General features: G+C 44.7%; 1 protein-coding gene and 1 non-coding gene across 10 annotated transcripts in view; both read left to right on the plus strand.

Moving 5' to 3' along the window:
* Positions 1 to 20,904, plus strand: part of Tnrc6c (trinucleotide repeat containing adaptor 6C) — a 119,246-nt gene that overhangs the window by 90,844 nt on the left and 7,498 nt on the right. For 6 of the 9 annotated variants that reach the window (XM_058572785.1, XM_058572783.1, XM_058572787.1 and 3 more), the window contains 11 exons: positions 3,371 to 3,451; positions 4,876 to 4,933; positions 5,695 to 5,837; positions 7,197 to 7,370; positions 8,970 to 9,116; positions 11,713 to 11,832; positions 13,833 to 13,916; positions 14,178 to 14,418; positions 18,005 to 18,172; positions 19,241 to 19,432; positions 19,873 to 20,016. In XM_058572785.1, coding sequence (XP_058428768.1) covers positions 3,371 to 3,451; positions 4,876 to 4,933; positions 5,695 to 5,837; positions 7,197 to 7,370; positions 8,970 to 9,116; positions 11,713 to 11,832; positions 13,833 to 13,916; positions 14,178 to 14,418; positions 18,005 to 18,172; positions 19,241 to 19,432; positions 19,873 to 20,016 — 1,552 coding nt within the window. Of the gene's footprint in view, positions 1 to 3,370; positions 3,452 to 4,875; positions 4,934 to 5,694; positions 5,838 to 7,196; positions 7,371 to 8,969; positions 9,117 to 11,712; positions 11,833 to 13,832; positions 13,917 to 14,177; positions 14,419 to 18,004; positions 18,173 to 19,240; positions 19,433 to 19,872; positions 20,086 to 20,904 lie in introns of all 9 variants that reach the window. The other 3 variants (XM_046424931.2, XM_046424935.2, XM_046424932.2) reach the window with 2 other exon arrangements.
* On the plus strand, positions 16,760 to 16,832 carry Trnav-cac (transfer RNA valine (anticodon CAC)). The gene has a single exon. It is a non-coding gene; the product is annotated as a tRNA-Val (tRNA).

Consider the following 20,904-nt stretch of genomic DNA (forward strand, 5'->3'; position numbering starts at 1 on the left):
GGACATTTCTAACTATGACTAAAATCTTCAAGCCATAAAAGAATTTTAGATTTCAATAATAAACACAAAAACCATGCATAACAGAAAATAAGCTAATCAGAGACAAAGTGCAAATAACAGGCAGGGGAAAAAATTGTAACTCACATCACAGAACTGATCTCTTTGATACTTAACAAAGTCCTAGAAAATGGTTTTTAAAACAACCAGAGACCAGGACTGGAGTTGTGGCTCAGCAATAGCACACTTGCCTGGCATGTGTGAGGCACTGGGTTCGATTCTCAGCACCATGTATAAATAAATAAAGAAACTGTATCAACAACTAAAACAAAACATTTTTAAAAATAAATAAAACAACCAGAGACCAATAAAAAACAACAGACAAGGTGATCTTCAATTTCATAGCATAATAATCTCAGGTTTTATGCCTTTTTTTTTTTTGGCAAAAGAATATGTGAGCATCATATAAAACTTTAGTTTAAAAAAAGGAGTACTGATATTATTTTTAAAATATTTATTACTAAACTGTCTTTGATGCAATATTAGGGTGTTTTGAATACTGATGAATATACATTAGGGTTGACAACCCTACCAGGCACCATGGCCCCACGCCTACAGTCCCAGGGGTTTGGGAGGCTGAGGCAGGAGGATCATGAATTCAAGCCAGCCGCAGCAACTTAGCAAGGCCCTGAGCAATTTAGTGAGACCCTGTCTATATATCAAAAAAATTAAAAGGGCTGGGGATATGGTTCAGTGGTTAAGTACCCCTGAGTTCAATCCCTGCTACCAAAAAAAAAAAAACTTGAACAGCCCAAATCATCACACTTCATTTCTTCATGAGTTTAATGAACATTTTTCCAGTCTGAAAAAAAAGTTAACACATGAGTTACTATTGATTATAGTCAAAATTTTAAATTTAAGAAAGTTTACTACAGGGTTGCAAAGTATGGATTTACAAAGTTGAATCCATGCAGATTCTGTTCCACTATCATTGGTTTCGTTTTCTGACATCATCCTCAGTGCCACACTGTCAGCATCCTATTCTCAAAGCTGTGAAAATATCAGTACTCTAGTTTGCTGGCAAAAATATAAATCAATATAACTCAAAAAGAAGGCAGCGTGATGTTATCTGTCAAAATGATGGACATTAGCACTTGACACAGCACCTCCACTTGTTATGGTACAGCCATATGAGTATGACATGTGTTCTTCTATTGCAACTTTTTTGTAGTAAGAAAACGAAAAGACATACAGTAACCAGTTGAATTATGTCCCATTAATAGCATGGGAAACTAAACTTTTTTTTTTTTTTTTTTGTACCAGGAGTAGAACCCAGGGGTGCTTACCACTGAGCCAACATCCTCACCCTTTTTTTATTTTTTATTTTGAGCCAGGGTCTCACTAAGTTGCTGAGACTGGACTTGATCTTGAGATCCTCCTGCCTCAGCCTCCAGAATTGGGGGGATTACAGGCATGCACCACCAGGTCTGGTGTGAAACTGCACATTTTTAAAGAAAAAATCTGTAAATATGTTATGGTTTAGGTATGTTGATATGAAGAGTTCAGCAAAATACATTGTTCAGTAAAAAAGGTAAGGTATGAAAAAGATGAATAGTACACTTACAGTTTTGTAAGGGAGAGTCACATGTATGTACACATACTGGGTTCTGTAGAATGTTCTAATTCCTTGTAAATCATGTGAATGTATTACTGTAAAGAAAATTTACTTTAGAAGAACATTTTAGAAAAACATAGCAGTAAGCAGAACCCAGCAACTAAAACCAGGCCCCGTTTACCAGCAGTAGAAGTAAGTGATTGCAGACATCAAAAAGAAGTCTCTTTATGGTTGAGCTGCCAGATAAACAGTTATAATGGGACCTGAAATAACCAAATTGGTTAATTAACATATAGTCTTGTTGGGCCTTTTGGTGCATGCCTGTAATCCCAGCAGCTTGGGATGCTGAGGCAAGAGGACTGCAAGTTCAAGTCCAGCCTCAGCAACTTTGGTGAGGCCCTAAGCAACCCAGCAAGACTCTAGATAAAACAAAAAGGGATGGGGATGTGGCTCAGTGGGTTAAGCACCCCCTGGGTTCAATCCCTGGTACCAAAAAAATAAAAATAAAACATATTCTGGTTTGATGTGGCTTCAGCAACATGGTAATTGTGGAAACAGCCCCAGATGAACTGCTTGCTGGAAGGCATAAGCCCGCTCCACATGCTCTACCACAGTTATAGCAGGCTCCTGTTCCAGAACACACAGTGAGGTATATTCTTAGAGGGGGCATTTTTTGTTTGTTCATTTTTTGAGAATGAGTCTCACTGTGTCACCCAGTTGTTTCTGATTTATCAGTAGAGCCTTTGTCAGTGCAGACTCAGAGGGAAGTTACTCTCCAGGCTCTGGGCCTTCCTGCTGGGTTCTCTCTTCCTGTAGGTGACCTGTTCCCCTTTTCTTATTCTCTCTCTCTGACATTTTCCTTCTTCCTCCTTTCCTCTCACCTGAGGGTTACAAATGATGAATAGTTAATAAAATTAAAAGGATTGTTTTCTTCTTCTTGCCCTTTCATTCATTGCAACAAACCCCCTGTATTTTCCATTGAGAATAAAGTTTGTAAAAGGACAAAACCATGCAATTTGGAGCATTCCTTGTGATTATTTAATAATGAAAGTAGTACTCTTTAAGAGCTGGGCTGTAGCAAAGTGGCAAAGCTTGTGCCTAGCATGCGTGAGGCACTGGGTTCAATCCTCAGTACCACATAAAAATTAACAAGTAAATAAAGGCATTCTGTCCATCTACAACTATAAAAAAAAATTAAAAAGAAAGAAAGAAAGTGGTATGCTCTTGTGACAAGCCAAATTGATTCCCTAGGAGGGGGAAATAATCACCCTGGTTTTTGTAAGTCCATAAGTTACACATATTAACCAACCTGGTGCTGCACCCTGCAGTTCTCTGTAGTATTTGTCACAAGTACTGTCAGGGACCTCATGGAGTACAACACAATTTAACACTAACAAAAAGGTCCTTGGGGGCTGGGGCTGTAGCTCAGAAGTAGAGCACTTGCCTAGCAAGTGTGAGGCACTGGGTTCAATCCTCTGCACCACACAAAGAATAAGTAAATAAAATAAAGGTATTGTGTCCAGGGCTGGGGATATATAGCTCACTTGGTAGAGTACTTGCCTTGCATGCACAAGGCCCTGGGTTCAGTCCCCAGCACAAAAAAAAAAAAATGGCATTGTGTCCATCTACAAATAAGTATATTAAAAAAAAAAAAAAAAAAGATCCTGTGACTTCTAAATTATCAAGAGATTCAGCTGCCTCCTGTTTCTAGGAGAAATGCAACTCTTGGCCCTTCACCTTGCCTGCACTTCATTCCAGGGCATGAAGACATCTGGCAAGCAGGATGAGGCCTGGATCATGAGTCGGCTGATCAAACAACTCACAGACATGGGCTTCCCAGTGAGTGGTCTCCGGTTACTACTCCCCCATATTTGCCCAAGTGAACAGCTGTAATTGTTTCTTACACAAGGAAGGCTGTGAGGATGAGGTTACTGATGTCATTAGCTCGTAAATCCCCTTTGGTGGGCAGTTTAGGCTAGGTTTGAACTGCAGCAAAAGACCCACTCAGTTTCCATCAAGAAAGACATGAGAGGGGCTGGGGATGTGGCTCAAGTGGTAGCGCACTCGCCTGGCATGCGCCAGGCACTAGGTTCGATCCTCAGCACCACATAAAAATTTTAAAAATAAAGATATTTTGTCCACCTAAAATTTAAAAATAAATATTTTTAAATTTTTTTTAAAAAGACGAGCTTTTTCATAGAGTAGAAACTACATGATTTGTAGCTTCCATGGTTTATATAGTTTTTTTTTATTTTCTTATAATTTATAGTTAAAAGTGAATTATATTAGTTAATGTAATAGATTGAAGAAGATTACAAGAGAAAGCTTGGTATAAATACATACTAAAGCATCATATTTTAAAAAAAAGTCATTCTAACCAAGCCTGTATAATTCCTGAGTTTCTGATGATGTATAGGGAGAATTCAGATCTCAGTGTGTTCCCACTAGTAAGTGAAAACTTACCAGTTTGTTTATTTCCTAAGGGAAATGACAGGGATTCAGAGAGCCAGGGCTATCACTATGGTCGCTGTGTAGTCCCTTTGAATGTCTTCTTTCCAAATCCTTATTCAGATGAGTGTCTTCACTAGGTGACCTGTAGGGTGGTGCCTCAGGCCAGGCGTACCTGCATTGTGCAGGGCACTGCCCCTGTGGCCCAGCTGCTGAAGTCATCACAGCACCCTGGAGCTTCCGTTGTCCACTGGATCAGTCAGCTCCAATCAGAGGGATAACAACCAAGATAAACCTACTTGGTTTTTTTTTGGTTTTTTTTTTTTTTTGCTTGTTTGTTTGTTTGTTTGTTTCCTGTTTCTTGGAGGAAGTTTGGATGGCAGAGCCTAGAACTCATGGCATGGAAAAGAACCCCTAGGCTGACTGCAAGTGACTTTTAACAGTTGCCGGTTCTAGAGAGGCAGGTGGGACAGGGTCTTCCTGCATCAATGTCTGGCCCTGCTGTATCAGCCGGGTGGCATCCCTGCTGAATCATTACTATAGAGAAGACACTTGATGGAGAACTTAGAAGGCTGTCCTAGAACCCTGCATTATGTTCCTAAGATGTTAAATATAAGTTCTTCAAGATCCACAGTCATTTTTAATTATGGGTGCTTTCTGTTTAAAAGACGCCTGTAATCTCAGCAGTGGAGAAAAGCATTTCCAGGTCCAAACCCTAGCCATCACAGCACTCTCCACAATGGTGGTGACCACGCTGCTCCTAGCCCTCCCTCTGCTGCTATATGCTGCTGACAAGCACTCTGCTTCCTCTGCAGAGAGAGCCAGCCGAGGAGGCCCTGAAGAGCAACAGCATGAACCTGGACCAGGCCATGAGTAAGTGAGGGCGTCAGCAGCACTCACCAGAACCACCAGCAAGAAGCACAGAAATACAGAAAATGGGGCACTGAGTGGACCTCAGGAAGGAAGGACAGACTCATTGTACAGTATTATGACCTGGGTTTGACATGAGATTGATTGTTGGGTGATTCATGTTTCCTGCCAATCTGCACATTCCCACAAGTGACCACAAAGATGCCATAATTATTGTTTTGGGGGTTACAGACTTCAGTGAGTAGGCAGATTTTTCAGGTACAAAATCTGTGAAAAATAGTGGTAGATGGTGTGATCAGGTGGGGTTGAGATGTCAGAGCAGAGAAGCTTGGGCTAGTGGAAGCAGTGAGCACCAGCTTCTGAGACTTGTACAGTAATGCAAAGTTAAAGTGACCCAAACAAATGCCGGTCACTGGGCCAGAAGCTTCCAGGAATACAAAAGCAGTTTAGTTTTACAAGACGGCAGTAATGGGAACTGAGGCCACAAGGTGAGTAAGAGCCATTCTCATAGACAGTCAGGAAGGCCCTGACACTGGTGGTTTCAGGGGGGAAGCAAGCATGTGAAGCCTGGGCAGCCATGGGTACGCTCCTCCAAGGGGAGGCAGCAGGGGTGCCAAGCAGGCCCAGCACCTGAGGGCTATTGTGCCCCTGCTGCTTTCTGAAGGGCTCAGGGGTCTCTTCCCTGAGGCTGGAGCTAGCACCTGTCCTATGTCAACATCCATGACCACATTTGCTTTTCATGTTGTTCTGTATTTGTGCCCCAGGCGCTCTGCTGGAAAAGAAGGTGGACATGGACAAGCGTGGACTGGGAGTGACTGACTATAATGGGATGGTCACCAAACCCCTCGGCTGCCGCCCACCAATCTCCAAAGAGTCTTCCATGGACCGCCCCACCTTTCTTGACAAGGTAATAGATTTAGGCAGTTTTTAAATGAGAAATGTTTTCATTTAAACTGTGTCCTTAGTGCAAGTCAGATTAAATTTTTGCTAGACTTTGAACTTTTTTTCCCCTACTATATGAAAGTTTAACTCAGAGGCATAATATGTTTCACAAATGATGTTACTAGGAATGAAAAATGCTGGAATTGAAAACTGATCTTCATTGTTGCTGTGGGAACTTAGCTGGTTATCCACTTCAGTCTTTCCAGTACACAAGATCATCACATTTGTTTTACTGCCTAATTTCAAATATACAGTTCTTCCATTTGGAAATTATATGTGTAGCCTTGAAGAAAGGGAAGTGGCAGGGCTGAGCCCTGGCCAGCCACCCATGTCAGTGACACCCACAGCCCCCGTGGTGGGTTCCCTGCACATTCAAGTCCAGGTCAGCTCAGTCCTCTTAGTGTTATCATGGAGTGGTGTCCCCCTCCAGATTGGTGGACCTACAAAGCAGGGAAACACATGTTAGATTTGATCAGAATGATCCAACCCTGAATATAAAGTTGAAACAAGAAGGGATGTGCTTTAGAAAACATAGGAAGTCTCCCAGGAGGGCTCTTACCATCCTTGATAGGATTTTTCTCTCTGTTCTTAGAACCTCGACAATACACTCCACTTCAGAAAACTGGGCTGTGGAGTGAACCAGGAATGTATTAAACTAAAAAATGATTTGTTCACTTGAAATTCCAAATTAACACAGCATCCTGTACTTTTATTTGCTTAATCTGACAACCCTGAGAGTGGGACCATGACCTATTTGCTTATATTTAAAACAGAATAATATTGCAAATGGGTTGTGACATTGGATGAAATCAATTTGTTAAGGCCTTAGCACATAGTATGCCCACAATTAATATAAGGAAAAAACTATAATAGGATTGTATGTTTTATGACTTCCACTCATATTAGGTTAAACTTTATGAAATTTCTGAGTGCCAAGGTCAAAGCTGGTGAGTGTCAGAATCCAGCCCATGTATGCCTCAAGCCTTGCTCCTATCTTCTCAAAGAACCTGTTTGAAACTGGCTGTACTGTGTTCTCCAGATCAGACTTGGCCAGCACTTCTGGCCCCTCCTCCTCACTCTCCCCAGTCAGGGGCAGCAGTGTCTGAAGGCAGTACTACTAGAAGCTAATGTATGTGTTTGTAGAATGTTTTCAATGAAAACGGCATCTTAATCCTGTTTCTCTTTTTCTTTCCCCTCTTCTTTCGCCCATGCTATCCATTCCCTCACTGTCCACACTCGCTCTTTTAACTCTCTCCATCCGTCCCCTTCCTCCTTCCTTGGGAAACTGTTCGGTGCTTTGTCTGCTGGTGGACGCTGCGCACAGCTCACCCTTTCTTTCTCCAATCAGGATGGCGGCCTCGTGGAAGAGCCCACGACTTCACCGTTTTTGCCTTCCCCAAGCCTGAAGCTCCCCCTTTCCAACAGTGCACTCCCCAATCAGGCCCTGGGTGGGATTGCCTCAGGGCTGGGCATGCAAAACTTGAACTCTTCCAGACAGGTAAGACTGGGGAGAAAGCTGACTGTGGTCTCTGTTCACCTGCCCCTTAGAAAGATGTGTTCCATGAAAACACTCTTATTTTCCATTAATACTTTTATTTTAAAATACAATCAAATATGGAAGAGTAGTTGAAAATACCATAAGAATTTCTCTCAGGTGTTTCAGGTAAAATCAGGAACTGAATAGGGGTTCCTGAAATTTAACAGTGCAACAGGAAATGTTTGTTTCTTTTACACTAAACCAAAACATACTTGAGTCTTCCCATGCCCTGGACACCAACTTCCTGCTAATTTAAATGCTGATGTGTTGCCAAGTAATACTGAGCTGGAAGAGAACCCAGGCACTCCCCTCCCATTAGAAGCAGAGGGGACCTGTCTCGCCAGGAGGTCCCCCAAGGGCCTGGGAGGCCTGATTGTTTGGTTCTCCATTTCTCCACCTTCCTGTGGATTCTCTGACTCGATGGTATTGAGACAAACAGCACTCTGATGGCTACAGGCCAGCCCTCCTGGCTGGTTTTGCAGGGGAAAACGCCCACACACACCTTTGCCCCTTTCTTGAAGTACATCTAGTGTTAGGGAGTCTGAGCAGGCCCTTTTGTGCCTGTGGTCTCCATGGGATTATCAACAGTGTCCTCTCCACTCAGAGATCCCAGTTGACCTTCAGTGCAATCCTGGCTCTTGGAGTTGCTAGCTTTGTCGAGTTTGGTAGGAATCTCCCTTCCAGATGTTCTGCTGTCAGGAGTCAGCAGCCCAGCAGCAGTGTGCACACAGGATGGGTCTTCTGCCCTGTGCCTCCCAGACTGCTCTTCCAAGAGAAGGCCAAGAGCATCTTGCTGCACCTCTTTGTTAGGTAGCTCATGACACAGTGTGGAAAATGCACCCCGGACAGACTTACTGGATTTGACACAGGTTAACTACCCAAATTTGCCAGTTGATTCAATTCCAAGGTTTTTTGAAATAATAGATATATTTCCCATTTGAAAATGTCACTCTTCCTCTGGGTCAGTAGTAATAACCAAACATTCTTGCCCTTTAACTCTGACCATAGATATAGCCTTCTGGAAATGGCTGCCTGAATGTGTGTCATTCAGACAGCCATGTCCACATCACTGTTTGCTGAAATACTCTGTTGTTATAGTTTCTGTAAGTTGACAGCCTTGTTGGGGACACTTTAAAATGCACCATCAGGCAGAGTGCAATGGCACGTGCCTGTCCCAGCCATTCAGAAGGCTGAGGTGGGAAGATCACAAGGCCAGCTTGGGCAACTTAGTGGGACCCTGTCTCAAATTTTTAAAAATACATAAAAAGGACCAGCAGTGTAGCTCAGAAGTAGAACACCCCTGGGTTTAGTCCCCAGTACTGCCAGAAAAGGGGCTGTTATCATACGGCTCCTGTGAGCTTAAAGCATCAGCTGCTTCTGTGGCTGACTGTCCACCCACTATCACCAGTACAGATAGTATTGGTCCTAGGTGTGGTGGAACAGGTTGGCAGTGTTGGGAAGCAGAAGCCACCTTGCATTTATAGGTGGGTAGCACACTATTTCACCCACCCGTGCAACTGCCTACCTCTGCTCCCTAAAGTCCATCCCGTCTCCCTGCAGATCCCGAGTGGCAATCTGGGTGTGTTTGGCAATAGCGGAGCAGCACAAGCCAGGACCATGCAGCAGCCGCCGCAGCCGCCAGTGCAGCCTCTTAACTCCTCCCAGCCCAGCCTCCGTGCTCAAGTGCCTCAGTTTCTATCCCCTCAGGTCAGACCCGGGCCAAGTGGGCGACATAGGCGGGTGCTTGGTGGGGACTTGGCCATATCCGAGACACTCTTTTAAAGTGAGAGCTGAGTTAATCGACATCAAAGAGGAGTCCTTGATGTTTTAAACCTGTAAATCTATCCTAACCTTCAGGAAGCTGCTTGGCCCTGCTGCCCCAGGAGTATCCCCAAAGCCTGCTACTCAGGCAGCTTCAGCCACCCAGCCTGCCACAGGTCAGAGCAGCTCTGAGGGAAGACAAGTCGGCACCCCACCAGTGGTGCAGTTTGTCCTGGGCTTGCCTTAGAGAGTTACTCTGATGAACCTGATGTTGGTCCTGGGTTGCTGGAAAGGGCAGGGCAGGCTGCTCTGTTGGCAGCTTGGGCTGTGGAGGAAATGACCCCTAACAACCCAGGACTGCCACACTGTGCTGAGAAGCTGAAGGCAGTCACAGAGAGCATGTGTAGAACATTCCATAATTTCAGGCTTTGGATAGAGTTTTTAATCACAATGTAACAGTCCTTACCCTCATAAGAATGTTTAGTAATTGATTGCTTTTTGTTGATAACACATCAGAGCTCTACTTGATATGTCAATTCTGGGGCAGAGGGAGGCTGTGCCCTCCCAGGAAGGAGCAAAGCATCCTGAGGTCCCTACCACCTGTGGCAGAGGGAAAACTGCTTTCTCCCCTGAGGCCTCTGTTACCAGGAAAATATTTGAGATTCCTGAAGAGTCTTGTGTTTAATCGGTTCCAAAAGGAAATGTACTAACCCATCAGTCTTCCATTATTTGTAAAATTTAAGTCTCAGTTGACTTTTTATTGCTATAACAAAATCCCTTATCCTGGATAAGTAATAAACGGCACGGGCTTGTTGCTCATAGTTTTGGAGGCTAGAAGTCCAAGATCAAGGCACTGGAGGATCTGGGGTTTGGTGAGTTCATGCGTCCTCACATGCAAGCAGGGGCAGTCACACTCCTTTGGGCCTCTTTGATGAGGGCTCTGATTCCACTCAGGGTTCAGCCCTCATGACTCAGTCACCTCCCAAGGGTCCCAACTCTTAATCTAAAATATCGAAGGGCAGTAGATTTCAACACTGGTATTTGGGAGTCACAAACATTCAGACCATGGCGTATAAGAAGACAGTATTGGTATACAGAAACGAGCAGGATGTGTGGGAATAAGCATTATTCTGAAATGGTTTGTGTCCAAGTTTGTGCACTCACGGAGATGGCTAGAACTTGGTAGAATGCTAGTTAAATGTGTTAGGATCAGGGTAAGCCTCCATACAGACAGGCCTCAAAAGATGTGTCTAAAACAACACAGGCATTCCTCTCTTTCATGACAGTGTAGACAGAAAAAGCTAAGAGCTTGTGGGGCAGCTCTGCCACAGCTACTTGCCGACCTCAGGAAGAAAACAAAAGAGGACAGGACAGCCCTTTGTGTGGATCGCCTAGAGGCTGCTGTATGCCACTTCCCAGTGCATGCTTCTGCCCACAGCCAGCACCACAGCCACACCCAGCCTGAGAACAGTTAGTGTTGTGCCCCACCCTGAGCAGAGGACGTGTCTCAAATATTACTCATTGCTGTGCTATCTTGTTTTCTCAATGAATTCCAATGTGATCTCCGTATTAGCTATACTGTTACATGCTATTTTTTTTCTTTAAATTGACTTGCCCTTTTTAACTTATTTAAAGAAAATTTCATGTTTATCATAAGTAGAAAAATCAATATTTTTCTAATAAATATTAGACAATTACGGGGGGGGGGTTGTTTGTTTGTTTAATTGTACATGGACACAATGCCTTGAATTTTATTTATGTTTTTATGTGGTGCTGAGGATCGAACCTTCTGCCTCACATGTGCTAGGCAAGCGCTCTACCACTGAACCATAGCCCCAGCTCATAGACAATTATTAAAGTAAAACATCCTCAACCATGTTACACCAAAATCATCTTGCATGCCTACCTGTGATATTAAGATCCATTTCACACTTTGGAAAACATTGAAATAGCCAGTGTTAGCCGTACTTTTTTCAGAGTAGTGAATTCCAGTTGAAGGGACTTCACTGAGCGGGAGGCAGGTGGGTATCCAGGTCAGTTCTGCAGAGAGCCACAGGAAGACTGGGGGCAGTGGTGTCCAGCCAGAGGCACATCTGCTCTGTAGCAGCAGTGGCAGCATTTGGAGTGTGCACACAGGGGAGGGGCTTGCTGAGCTCCTGGGGGTGCAGCTCGTGCAGGGGATAGGCCCAGGGGCCTGTGTGAGAGACACTTGCCCTTGCCTGCCATCTTTAAGGCTTTCACTTTGGCAGAACTCAATCACTGATAGGAATAACCGAGACCCACACATGGGAAGCTAATGAGTAACTGAAGTACTTAGGGAAAGAAATCTCTAAAGACTCTACCCCTTCCTTTCTTCCTCCCTCCTTATTCTCAGCATGTTAACTACTAATGTTAAAATGTCCATAGATGTTCTAATGGCCTTTGAAGTCCAACCCTGAAACAAATATAATTATCATTTAATAAATTTTGAGTCTCTGAAACACTCTGCAGACAAGTAAATGTTCTCACAGATGGTGCTGACAGTGTGTCTTATGTCAAACAGGTTCAAGCACAGCTTTTGCAGTTTGCAGCAAAAAACATTGGTCTCAACCCTGCACTATTAACCTCGCCAATTAACCCTCAGCATATGACGATGTTGAACCAGCTCCATCAGCTGCAGCTGGTGAGTTCATAGGTCGCCTAAGCAACACACACCACGGACAGCCGTGGTTGCTCTGACACTTCTCTTCCTAGTGTGATGTGTCATCAAGACTGTTTGTGAGTTATAAAGCTTTTCACTAAGGGTGTTTTTACGAAGTTTTGTAAGTGTTTTGGCCCCTTCGTGTTCAGGAGTCTCAGATCCAGTTAGGCCATCTCTCCTTTGAGCTTTTAGCTTCTCATCTGAGCCATAAAACACAAAAACTCATTTTGAGTGACTCTTTCCTCAATTCTCCCAAGAGTGGTTTGCACAGTACCCATTCTACAAACAGGTCAGAGTCGCTTCATCGTGGGTGCTAGATGCCTTGGAGCTAAAAACTTGATTCTCTCATAGACCTCCTCTGAGAGTGGCTGATGTGAGTTGGGGGCACACCAATAATCCCAGCTACTCAGGAACCTGAGGCGGGAGGGTCACAAGTTCAAGAACAAACTCAGCAACTTAGCAAGCTCCTATCTCAAAATAAAATTTAAAAAAGGACTGGGGGTATAGCTTAGTAGCAGAGCACCCCTAGGTTCAGTCCCCAGAACTGAAAAAAAAAAGAGAGAGAGAGAGTATGGCTGCTATGACCCAGTTATTCTTAAAAGTTTTATGATTTAATATGTCTTGAATTTTTTAATTTTTAAAGTTTTATTCCTTTTATCATAAAACACCATGTTGTTATATTGCCTAGGTGTGTACTAAATTGATGTACACTACAGGGCCTTGTCTGTTATTCCATTCTTTGATGTGTGGGCACCTGGTGTATTTAGAAGTCCTGGCTGGTGCCTTGTAGGAGTCAGGCAGCAGAACAGCGGGAGCATCAGGGGCCTCTAATGGATGGCGCCCCAGTGAGACTTTTGCTTATACAGGAGTCTGTGGGCCCTTGAGGCCCCCGCCTCAGTATTTTCAAGATGTAGGTTTTAAGCACATGTCTATGGAGTTTGGACATCTGGCTTTTCAGTCAGTAGCAGGGGAGGATGAGGCAACCGGGTGGAAGTGTCCTAGAGACACTGTGGGTGTTCTGACTTTGCTGAAAAGCACAGAGCTCAAGACACAGGGTAGGGTGGCCTCAGCCTGAGGCTCTTTCTTGGTCCACAATGGGGATTGGGGAGGCTAGCGGTACTGGGTTCGGGGCAATGCACTTGTGCAGTCCTATGGCTTTCAGTGCTGGCGGCAGCAGCGGAAGACCCTACCCTCAAGAAGGAGATGGTGTGCTGTGAGAACCAGACATACCTTATAAACATAGGGATTTAGAGCCGTTGCCATAGAGCAAGGACACGCAGCACTGGACAGTGCTGTGGGCCTGACATGCCAGAGTTGTTCCTTCACCTGGAGAGCTCCTCTGGCCCTAGGATGCAGAACATCAAGAAAATGCTACATTATGTTTAGTGTATTCTGTTCTCAAATTTTTTCCCAGGATTGGAGAAATAAAGTTCAGTGCTTCCTAATGTTCAGTTTTAGGGCCTCCATAGATCCACTTAAGTGAATCTATAATTAATGAGACATTTCTAAGAGCTTAATCTCTACTGTTATTTGGATCCTATTTTTTAAAATTAAGTTCTCTTGTCAAAAATATATCCCAAAATCCATGTTGTAAGAAAAAAAATCTAGCATTCCACCAGCATTTTGAAATAATCAGCTGAACACAGGGTCTGCACCAGCGTACTTAGAACCATGAGATCACCTTAGCCCATGCTGGCCCCAGGTATACTTGCCGAAAGGATTCACAGACCCATGTTTGGGGTTCTGTCCTGGCTTTAGTTCCCACAGCACTGTCTGAGGTAATCACATGGCCTCCAGGTGCTTAGGAGCTATTTAGTACCTATTCTTTGATTGGGGCAGCTTGTTTCTGTAATCTGGCCATTCTGGACCTTAGCCTCAACCATGATAAGAGTAAATTTATTTTTTATTTGCTCAATGTCAGGAAGTTGAACCATCTATTGATGGCTGTCTAATAACATTCTATCTTTTCTTTCTGTCAATAGGCATACCAACGTTTACAAATCCAGCAGCAGATGTTACAGGCCCAGCGTAATGTTTCCGGACCCATGAGACAACAGGAGCAGCAAGTAGGTGTCACCCAGCCTGACTTTTATCATTAGCCTTGATTGTCCCTGATAGAAGAAACAGTAACTGATGAATTATTAGGATTGTCCTTTATTTTTTTTTCCCCCCAGGTGAACCTCCCCTTTCAAAAGTCCTGGGACTGGCTAAGTTTGGGAGGGGGTTGACCCAGCCATTGAAGGCCTAGATGTGAAAACACTTGGAGTGTAGAAAAGCCATGCATATCACTTCACACTGGCTAACGTGTATGTGTCTCTTCCTGTCAGGTTGCGCGCACAATCACTAATCTGCAGCAGCAGATCCAACAGCACCAGCGCCAGCTGGCCCAGGCCCTGCTTGTGAAGCAGCCTCCGCCGCCGCCACCCCCGCCGCACCTGTCTCTGCACCCCTCTGCAGGCAAATCGGCCATGGACAACTTCCCCCCTCACCCCCAAGCTCCTGGCCTACCTGACCTGCAGACCAAAGAGCAGCAGTCTTCACCCAACACCTTTGCTCCTTACCCTCTCGGTGAGTCTCCTGTGGCCACCGCACTGCACTGCGGTGGGCGGCATGGCTGGCTGGTGCTGAACAGCATGCCAGGACTGCAGCCCCAGAAAGACCCCTAGAGCAGGCCTCCAGAGGCCTCTGCAGAGGAAGCAACACCAGCTGCCTCTGCAAAACAAAACACTGACCACAAGGTCTTTCAAAACCCCAGAGAAATTCCCATTTCCACTGTTGCGTCAGCACAACCTGTTCATTCCTAGTTTATTTTTCGTCTGCTGTTCTTTACCAGCCACTGTCCTCCAGCTCCAGCTGCAGGAAAGAGCTTACAGTGGTTCTGCCAGTAGTGTGTTCAGACTCACTAAAGCAGGCCCTGCTCACGGAGTAGCCGATGTCCCTGCAGCACCTCCAGTGCAGAATGGGAACTGACCCGCCAGAGCATGCCCAGCATGTAAAGCCCACAAATCTTCAGAGCCATGGTTCCCGCCCTCCAGGTCATACTGGCTGGCCAGGAAAGACATGCATCACGCAACCAAAGGCAGCAGAGGAGAGACGTCACCCAGAGCAAGGGGCTGCATTTCAGGCCTGTTTATTGCTGTCAAAATCTGCAGACATAGGACAAAGGAAATCAGTAGCTCAGAAAATATACCCTAAAGGATAAAGGCCAGTTGAGTGACAGAGAATTTGCTACCAACTGGTAACATCCCCTTGTAAGTGCTAGCACTTGTCTCTGAAAAAAGTGGCAAGTTCTAGTCATAGGAACACCTCCTGCTTCAAGCATAACAAACATGGTGTGTCTTTAACATGAAGCTGATAAGTGTTAGACTGGACTGTCTTGTCCTTTCATTCCTGTCCTGTCCATTAATGTGCCTGATGTCCAAGAAGTGGTGTCAACATTAGTGTTAATGCCTAACCTAGGAATTAGCTTCCTGGGTTTGAGTCCCAGCCCACCACCAGCTGGCCCACTGCTAACTGTGGCAACTTGTCTCACTGCTCTTTACCTGAGGTTTCCTATCTCTAAAGTGGAAATGTTTACCTCATAGGGTTTCTTTAAAGATCAAATGAGTTCATATGTGAAGTTCTCACACAGTCCATAGCCTGTGGCAAACACCATGTAGTACATTTGCTTCTCATGTAGGCTCTTTCTTCTGTTTTAGGAATGGTTGTTCTGGAAACTAATTCCATTCCACCTGTCATCCTCAAATGCTCTAAATCTAGCTTGTACTGTTCACCTATCCTCTTGACCTGCTTTGGAAAATAAAGTGTGCTCATCTCTGCTCTGAAAGATTTCTTTCTTAGTGTAATGAAAGAATTCATGCAGTAAATCTTCAAAATCTGATGAAATTATTTTGATAAAATGTTCTAATATTCACATTACAGTTTTGTAAATGCATTGAAAATGAATAACTAGTAAGATATAGGAAACTTCACCTTCCTACTGACTGTCAGCATCTCTGCAGCTGCACATACCAAAAGTCTCTTAGGAGCTAAGCTAGTGGTGCCAGGAGCCAGCAGCCCATACCTAGTCATGGGCTTCTGTCCACTTTCTGTCTGCATGTCCAGCCTCCCTGGCTATTCCATTTCTTCCCCATAGAGCCAAGCACCTAGACAAGAAGATGAGGCCTACATTCAGGAAGAAGTGGCTTTGGTACCCAGTGGCTTTCAGAGCTGTTGAGCAGAGAGTTGACTTTCACCTTGATGACTAAAGAAAAACCAAAGAGTAGGGTTTAAGTTTGAGCCTCAACTAGGCAGCATTTTGATGAATAAAGAGAAAGCCTCTACAAACAGAGGCCTTATAGAGGAGCTCTGGTGTTTTCCAGGGTCAGTTCATATTGGCCCAGGCCAGTTTATCTACTTGTGAAGGAAGAGTTAAGAGAGGGGTTGGGGCCAAATTGTGGGAATTGGATGCTCTGCTGGCCCTTGCCTTGTGGCCCCTCATCTGATAGATCTGTACAAATGGAAGTGAAAGCAAGGAAGTAGGCAGTCTCTAGGTAGTATCCAACTGCAGAAGTATTTTGTTAGGTCTACAAAGTGTGTATCTGTCTCTATCTTCTGTGTGTCCCCGCCCCCCTCTCTCTATCAATCACTAACATTTAAAAATTGAGAAATTGTCATTTGAGCACTATGGTGGATGCCTGAGATCCCAGTGACTCAGGAGGCTGAAGCAGAAGGATCACGAGTTCAAAGCCAGCTTCAGCAACTTAGTGAGACCCTGTCTCTAAATATAATATAAAAAGGACTAAGGATATGACTCAGTGATTAAGCACCCCTGGGTTCAATCCCTAGTACAAAAAGGAAGAAAAAAATGGGAAATTATCAAATAAAAATTATTCCTGGCATCTTTTAAAATTGCCTGGCCAAAGGAGCTGGGGATATAGCTCGGTTGGTAGAGTGTCTGCCTCACAAGCACAAGGCCCTGGGTTCAATCCCCAGCACCACCAAAAAAAAAAAAAAGCCAGTAAAATTAGCTGGCCCAGGGACAGTGATACACACCTATAATCCTGGTGACTCGGGCGGCTGAGGCAGGAGGATTGCAAGTTTTAGACAGCCTGAGCAACTTATTGAGACCCTGTCTCAAAAAGAAAAGGCTGGGACTATAGCTCAGTGGTAGAGCACCTCTGGCTTCAATCTCCAGTACAAAAAAAAAAAGTGGCCACACCGGTCAGGGTTCCACATGGCAGTATCTGGTTGCCCAGTAGCACCTGCTTTCACAGTTCAGAGCCTGTCTGTCCTGCTGTAGTCTCTCTTGCCCTCCTCACCTTCATTTGAATTGTCCATCTGGCTCCCGTAGGCATTTGAATTTGCAGCCCCTGATATAAAGTTAAGAACCAAAATGTTTGGCACCTTGCCTAATAATAGGGTTTCCTCACTGGGCACCACATGGTGTGTGGGTGGGTGGGTGTATATGGCATGCAGACTGTCACTGTTGAGTGATCCGTCATGCTGGGCTGCCCTGCCACAGGTGGCTCCCTTCCAGCCCACACATCTGGCCTACCCCTTAGTGGCATCCCTTTCAGGAATTCTTCACTTCAGCCTTTGTGTCATGGTCGTCCCCATCATCTTTGTCAACCTACGTAGTTCTGGACCTTGGCAGATCTCTAGGAGCATCAGCTCACCATTCCAGCTGGGATGGCAAATGGCAGCTCCCACTCACCCAGACAGTTCAGTTCCTGAAAAGCCATTTGATACACAACTCGCACTCTTTCAAGAATGCTTGTGTACCAGAAGTCCACTAAAGGTAGGTCTAGTTATTCAGACCAGCTTGTTCTGTAGGCAGAGGGTCATTTCAAAAAATGCCCTGAAATATGAAAGGATTTTCCTTCCTGTTTGGCTCACTGTTTTTGTGTTGGCTCTGACTGAGCAGCCTCAGGACCATGTTCAGCACTAAAACAAACAAAATGAGGAGAATTGTGGGATGTACTTAGTTGAAGATTGTTGGAATTTTCATTTTAATTGAGGAATAATATTGCTTAAAAAGAAAGAAAAGAAAAATGTTGTTTGGAAGAGAAGCATTTTTCACCAGCATTAACAGTGTGTTTCGCTATCAATGAAGCCTGGAGTGAAATCGGGCAGAGGAAGGGGAGGTAGCTCCTAATGGCATCTCTGTTTTCAGCTGGACTGAACCCAAACATGAATGTCAGCAGCATGGACATTACCAGTGGTTTGTCGGTGAAAGACCCATCTCAGTCCCAGTCACGCCTCCCTCAGTGGACACACCCGAACTCCATGGACAGCTTGTCCAGTGCTGCTTCTCCTTTGGATCAGAATCCTAGCAAGCACGGTACGTCGTGGCCAGCACACCCACAGAGGGGGTCACTCCTGGCTCATTCGTTGATTATCCCATCGTAGGGAATCTCATTCTGTACATTTCTACATACCCAATGCTGAAAATGGAGTAAAAGCATTCCATTCTTTTACAGAGTACATAAGATTTCAACTCGTTAAGGATCAAACTTATTGAAACTCAGTCGTCAGATCTTAGCTTCAAACCCAGAAATCACTGAAAATACCCCAGAGCCTGTATGCTTGCTTGTTTTTTTTTTAACATCTGCATTCCTAAATCACAAAAATGAGTCAATTCTTTCAATAAAATAATAAAACACAAAATCAAATACTTAGAAGGGAAAAAGAAGCAAAATGTTAATCATCAAAGGTAATCACACTGTTAAGCATTAAATATAAACTTCCTGGTGGCGTTAAACATGAAGGAAATTTAATATGTTCTCCACAACATCTGTGCACCTTCCTTGGCAAGAGGGAGCCCCGACACCTGTGGCTGGTTGGTTTAGTCTGTGTAAATTTAACACCTAGTTTGTTCTTCCATAATGAGCATGGCTGACTGCAGGAGGGAAAGACACAGATAACAGCAATTGTGGCAGCTAACCACAAAGGCTAAGATCGATCCTCAGCACCACATACAAACAAATAAAATAAAGATATCTTGTCCATCTACAACTTAAAAAAAAGAAAAAGATTTCCAGCATGGATGGAGGTATAGCTCCACCCCAGCACTGCAAGAAATAAATATTCACTAGGCCCAGAGGCACACATCTATGGTCCCAGCTACTCGGGAGATTGAGACAGAAGGATCTCTTGAGCCCAGGAGCTCAGGGCCAGCCTGGGAAACAGACTGACTTAAGAAAAAAAATGGTTCCCACTTGACTAAGTAAAATGGTTCTTTAAGAGTTTTGGTCCTACAATGACAAACTTTGGACTAACCAAAGAATCCTAGACAGACAAGGTCTGATGATTCACATTACTCTGACAAACCTGGAAGGGAAGGCTCTTTGGCAGCCCTTGCGTCTTGAGCAGAGAGTACTCACTGGGATCCTGTTTCTTTCTTCTGTAGGTGCTATCCCTGGAGGTCTAAGCATTGGGCCTCCAGGTAAGTCCTCCATTGACGACTCCTATGGCCGGTACGATTTAATCCAGAACAGTGAGTCACCAGCCAGTCCTCCTGTAGCTGTGCCCCATAGCTGGTCACGTGCCAAATCTGACAGTGATAAAATCTCAAATGGCTCCAGCATCAACTGGCCCCCAGGTAAGACCACACAACACCTACAGCAGCAGATCTGAACACTCCCTGAACCTAGGAGGAACAGGACCCAGGCCACATGTTCTGGAAGCTTCAAGCCCACCCCTTTGTCATTTCCATTGGGAATCCATTTGTCAGATCAGTGTGGGTATCAAGCCTTGTTCTGTGGCTCCCTAGTCCACTATCAGGAGTGGCAGTAAGGCAATGGGGGAAGGCACACTGGATACCATCTGGCAAGAACATACAGGCCTGGGATGTTGGCTGTAGTACCCGGTTCTGCTTTGTTCCAAAGGAGGGAGTGATTTCACGAAAGAGTCTGTAACACGTGCCTGAACTGAATGATCATATTATAAAAATTTCCACAATCAGGAAAATAATATTTTTAAATGTCAGGAAGCAATGCGAAGGTTCTCTAGCATGCAATTTCATTTGATTTCCACAAACAGAATTCCATCCTGGAGTTCCGTGGAAAGGACTTCAGAATATCGATCCCGAGAATGACCCTGACGTCACTCCTGGCAGTGTTCCCACCGGGCCTACAATCAACACCACCATCCAGGATGTCAACCGCTACCTCCTCAAGAGTGGAGGTGAGGAGGGCCCCTCAACCTGCCTTCAGCTGGGAAGGTCCAGCCTCCTTCAGGATGCCAGCAGGCAGTGTAAGCTGGGGGGCAAGTCGGCTGAGACCCAGCTGCTGGGCTACTTCTGTCACCTGTCAGCTGCAGCACAGGAAGACTGATTTGGGGGACATGGTTTTGCTTGATCTGTAGAGGTTGAGTGTCCTGCATCCAGAATGCTTGGGGCCTGAAGTGATTTAGATCTCAGAGCTTTTTGATTTGGGAATGCTTACAGAGACTTAGTAGTTGAGCTTACCCAGTCCAAAAATGCAAAGTCTACAGTGTGCCAACTACATGACACTGAAGTTTCCTTGAATTTCAGATGCTCGACCTGTATTTCATATTATAGCATTTTTTAAGGTTACATTATAGAATCACATTTAACCTTTAGCTGTTTAATGAAAAAGTTTCCACCTGAAAACTCTTTAAACTGAAAAGGATTTAGGAAGACCCTTTTCATCCATCTCAATCTGTTTTTCCTGGCACAAATCTCAGTGCCGATTTTTAGCCCACCCTCTGTCAGACTTCAGAGCAAGAAGTGCTGGGCTGAGCTGTGAACTCAGAAAACACACAAAGACTTGAGGTGCAGTTTTGAGGCTTTCTAAGGTGTGCCCTTAGAAAGGAGGCCTGAAGAGACATCTGAGAGCCATCACTGAGAAGGCGTCTCACAGAGTTCCCACAATGTTAAGTTAGGTTTCCACTTAAAGTAAGACCTGCTGGAGTGAGGTATTTGCTTTGTGTCAGAATAGAGGAGCCTGCGTGAGATGGCAGGGACAGCCTGAGTGGAAGTCACACCTGTGTGTGGCAGAGCAGGCAAAGCAAGCCCATGTGTCTTGACAGTTGTGCGTAAGTGTGATATGG

This window comes from Marmota monax, unplaced genomic scaffold (assembly GCF_021218885.2).
Source record: "Marmota monax isolate L192 unplaced genomic scaffold, Marmota_monax_Labrador192_F-V1.1 WCK01_AAM20220418_F8-fsc00362, whole genome shotgun sequence".
In the NCBI taxonomy this organism is placed as follows: domain Eukaryota; kingdom Metazoa; phylum Chordata; class Mammalia; order Rodentia; family Sciuridae; genus Marmota; species Marmota monax.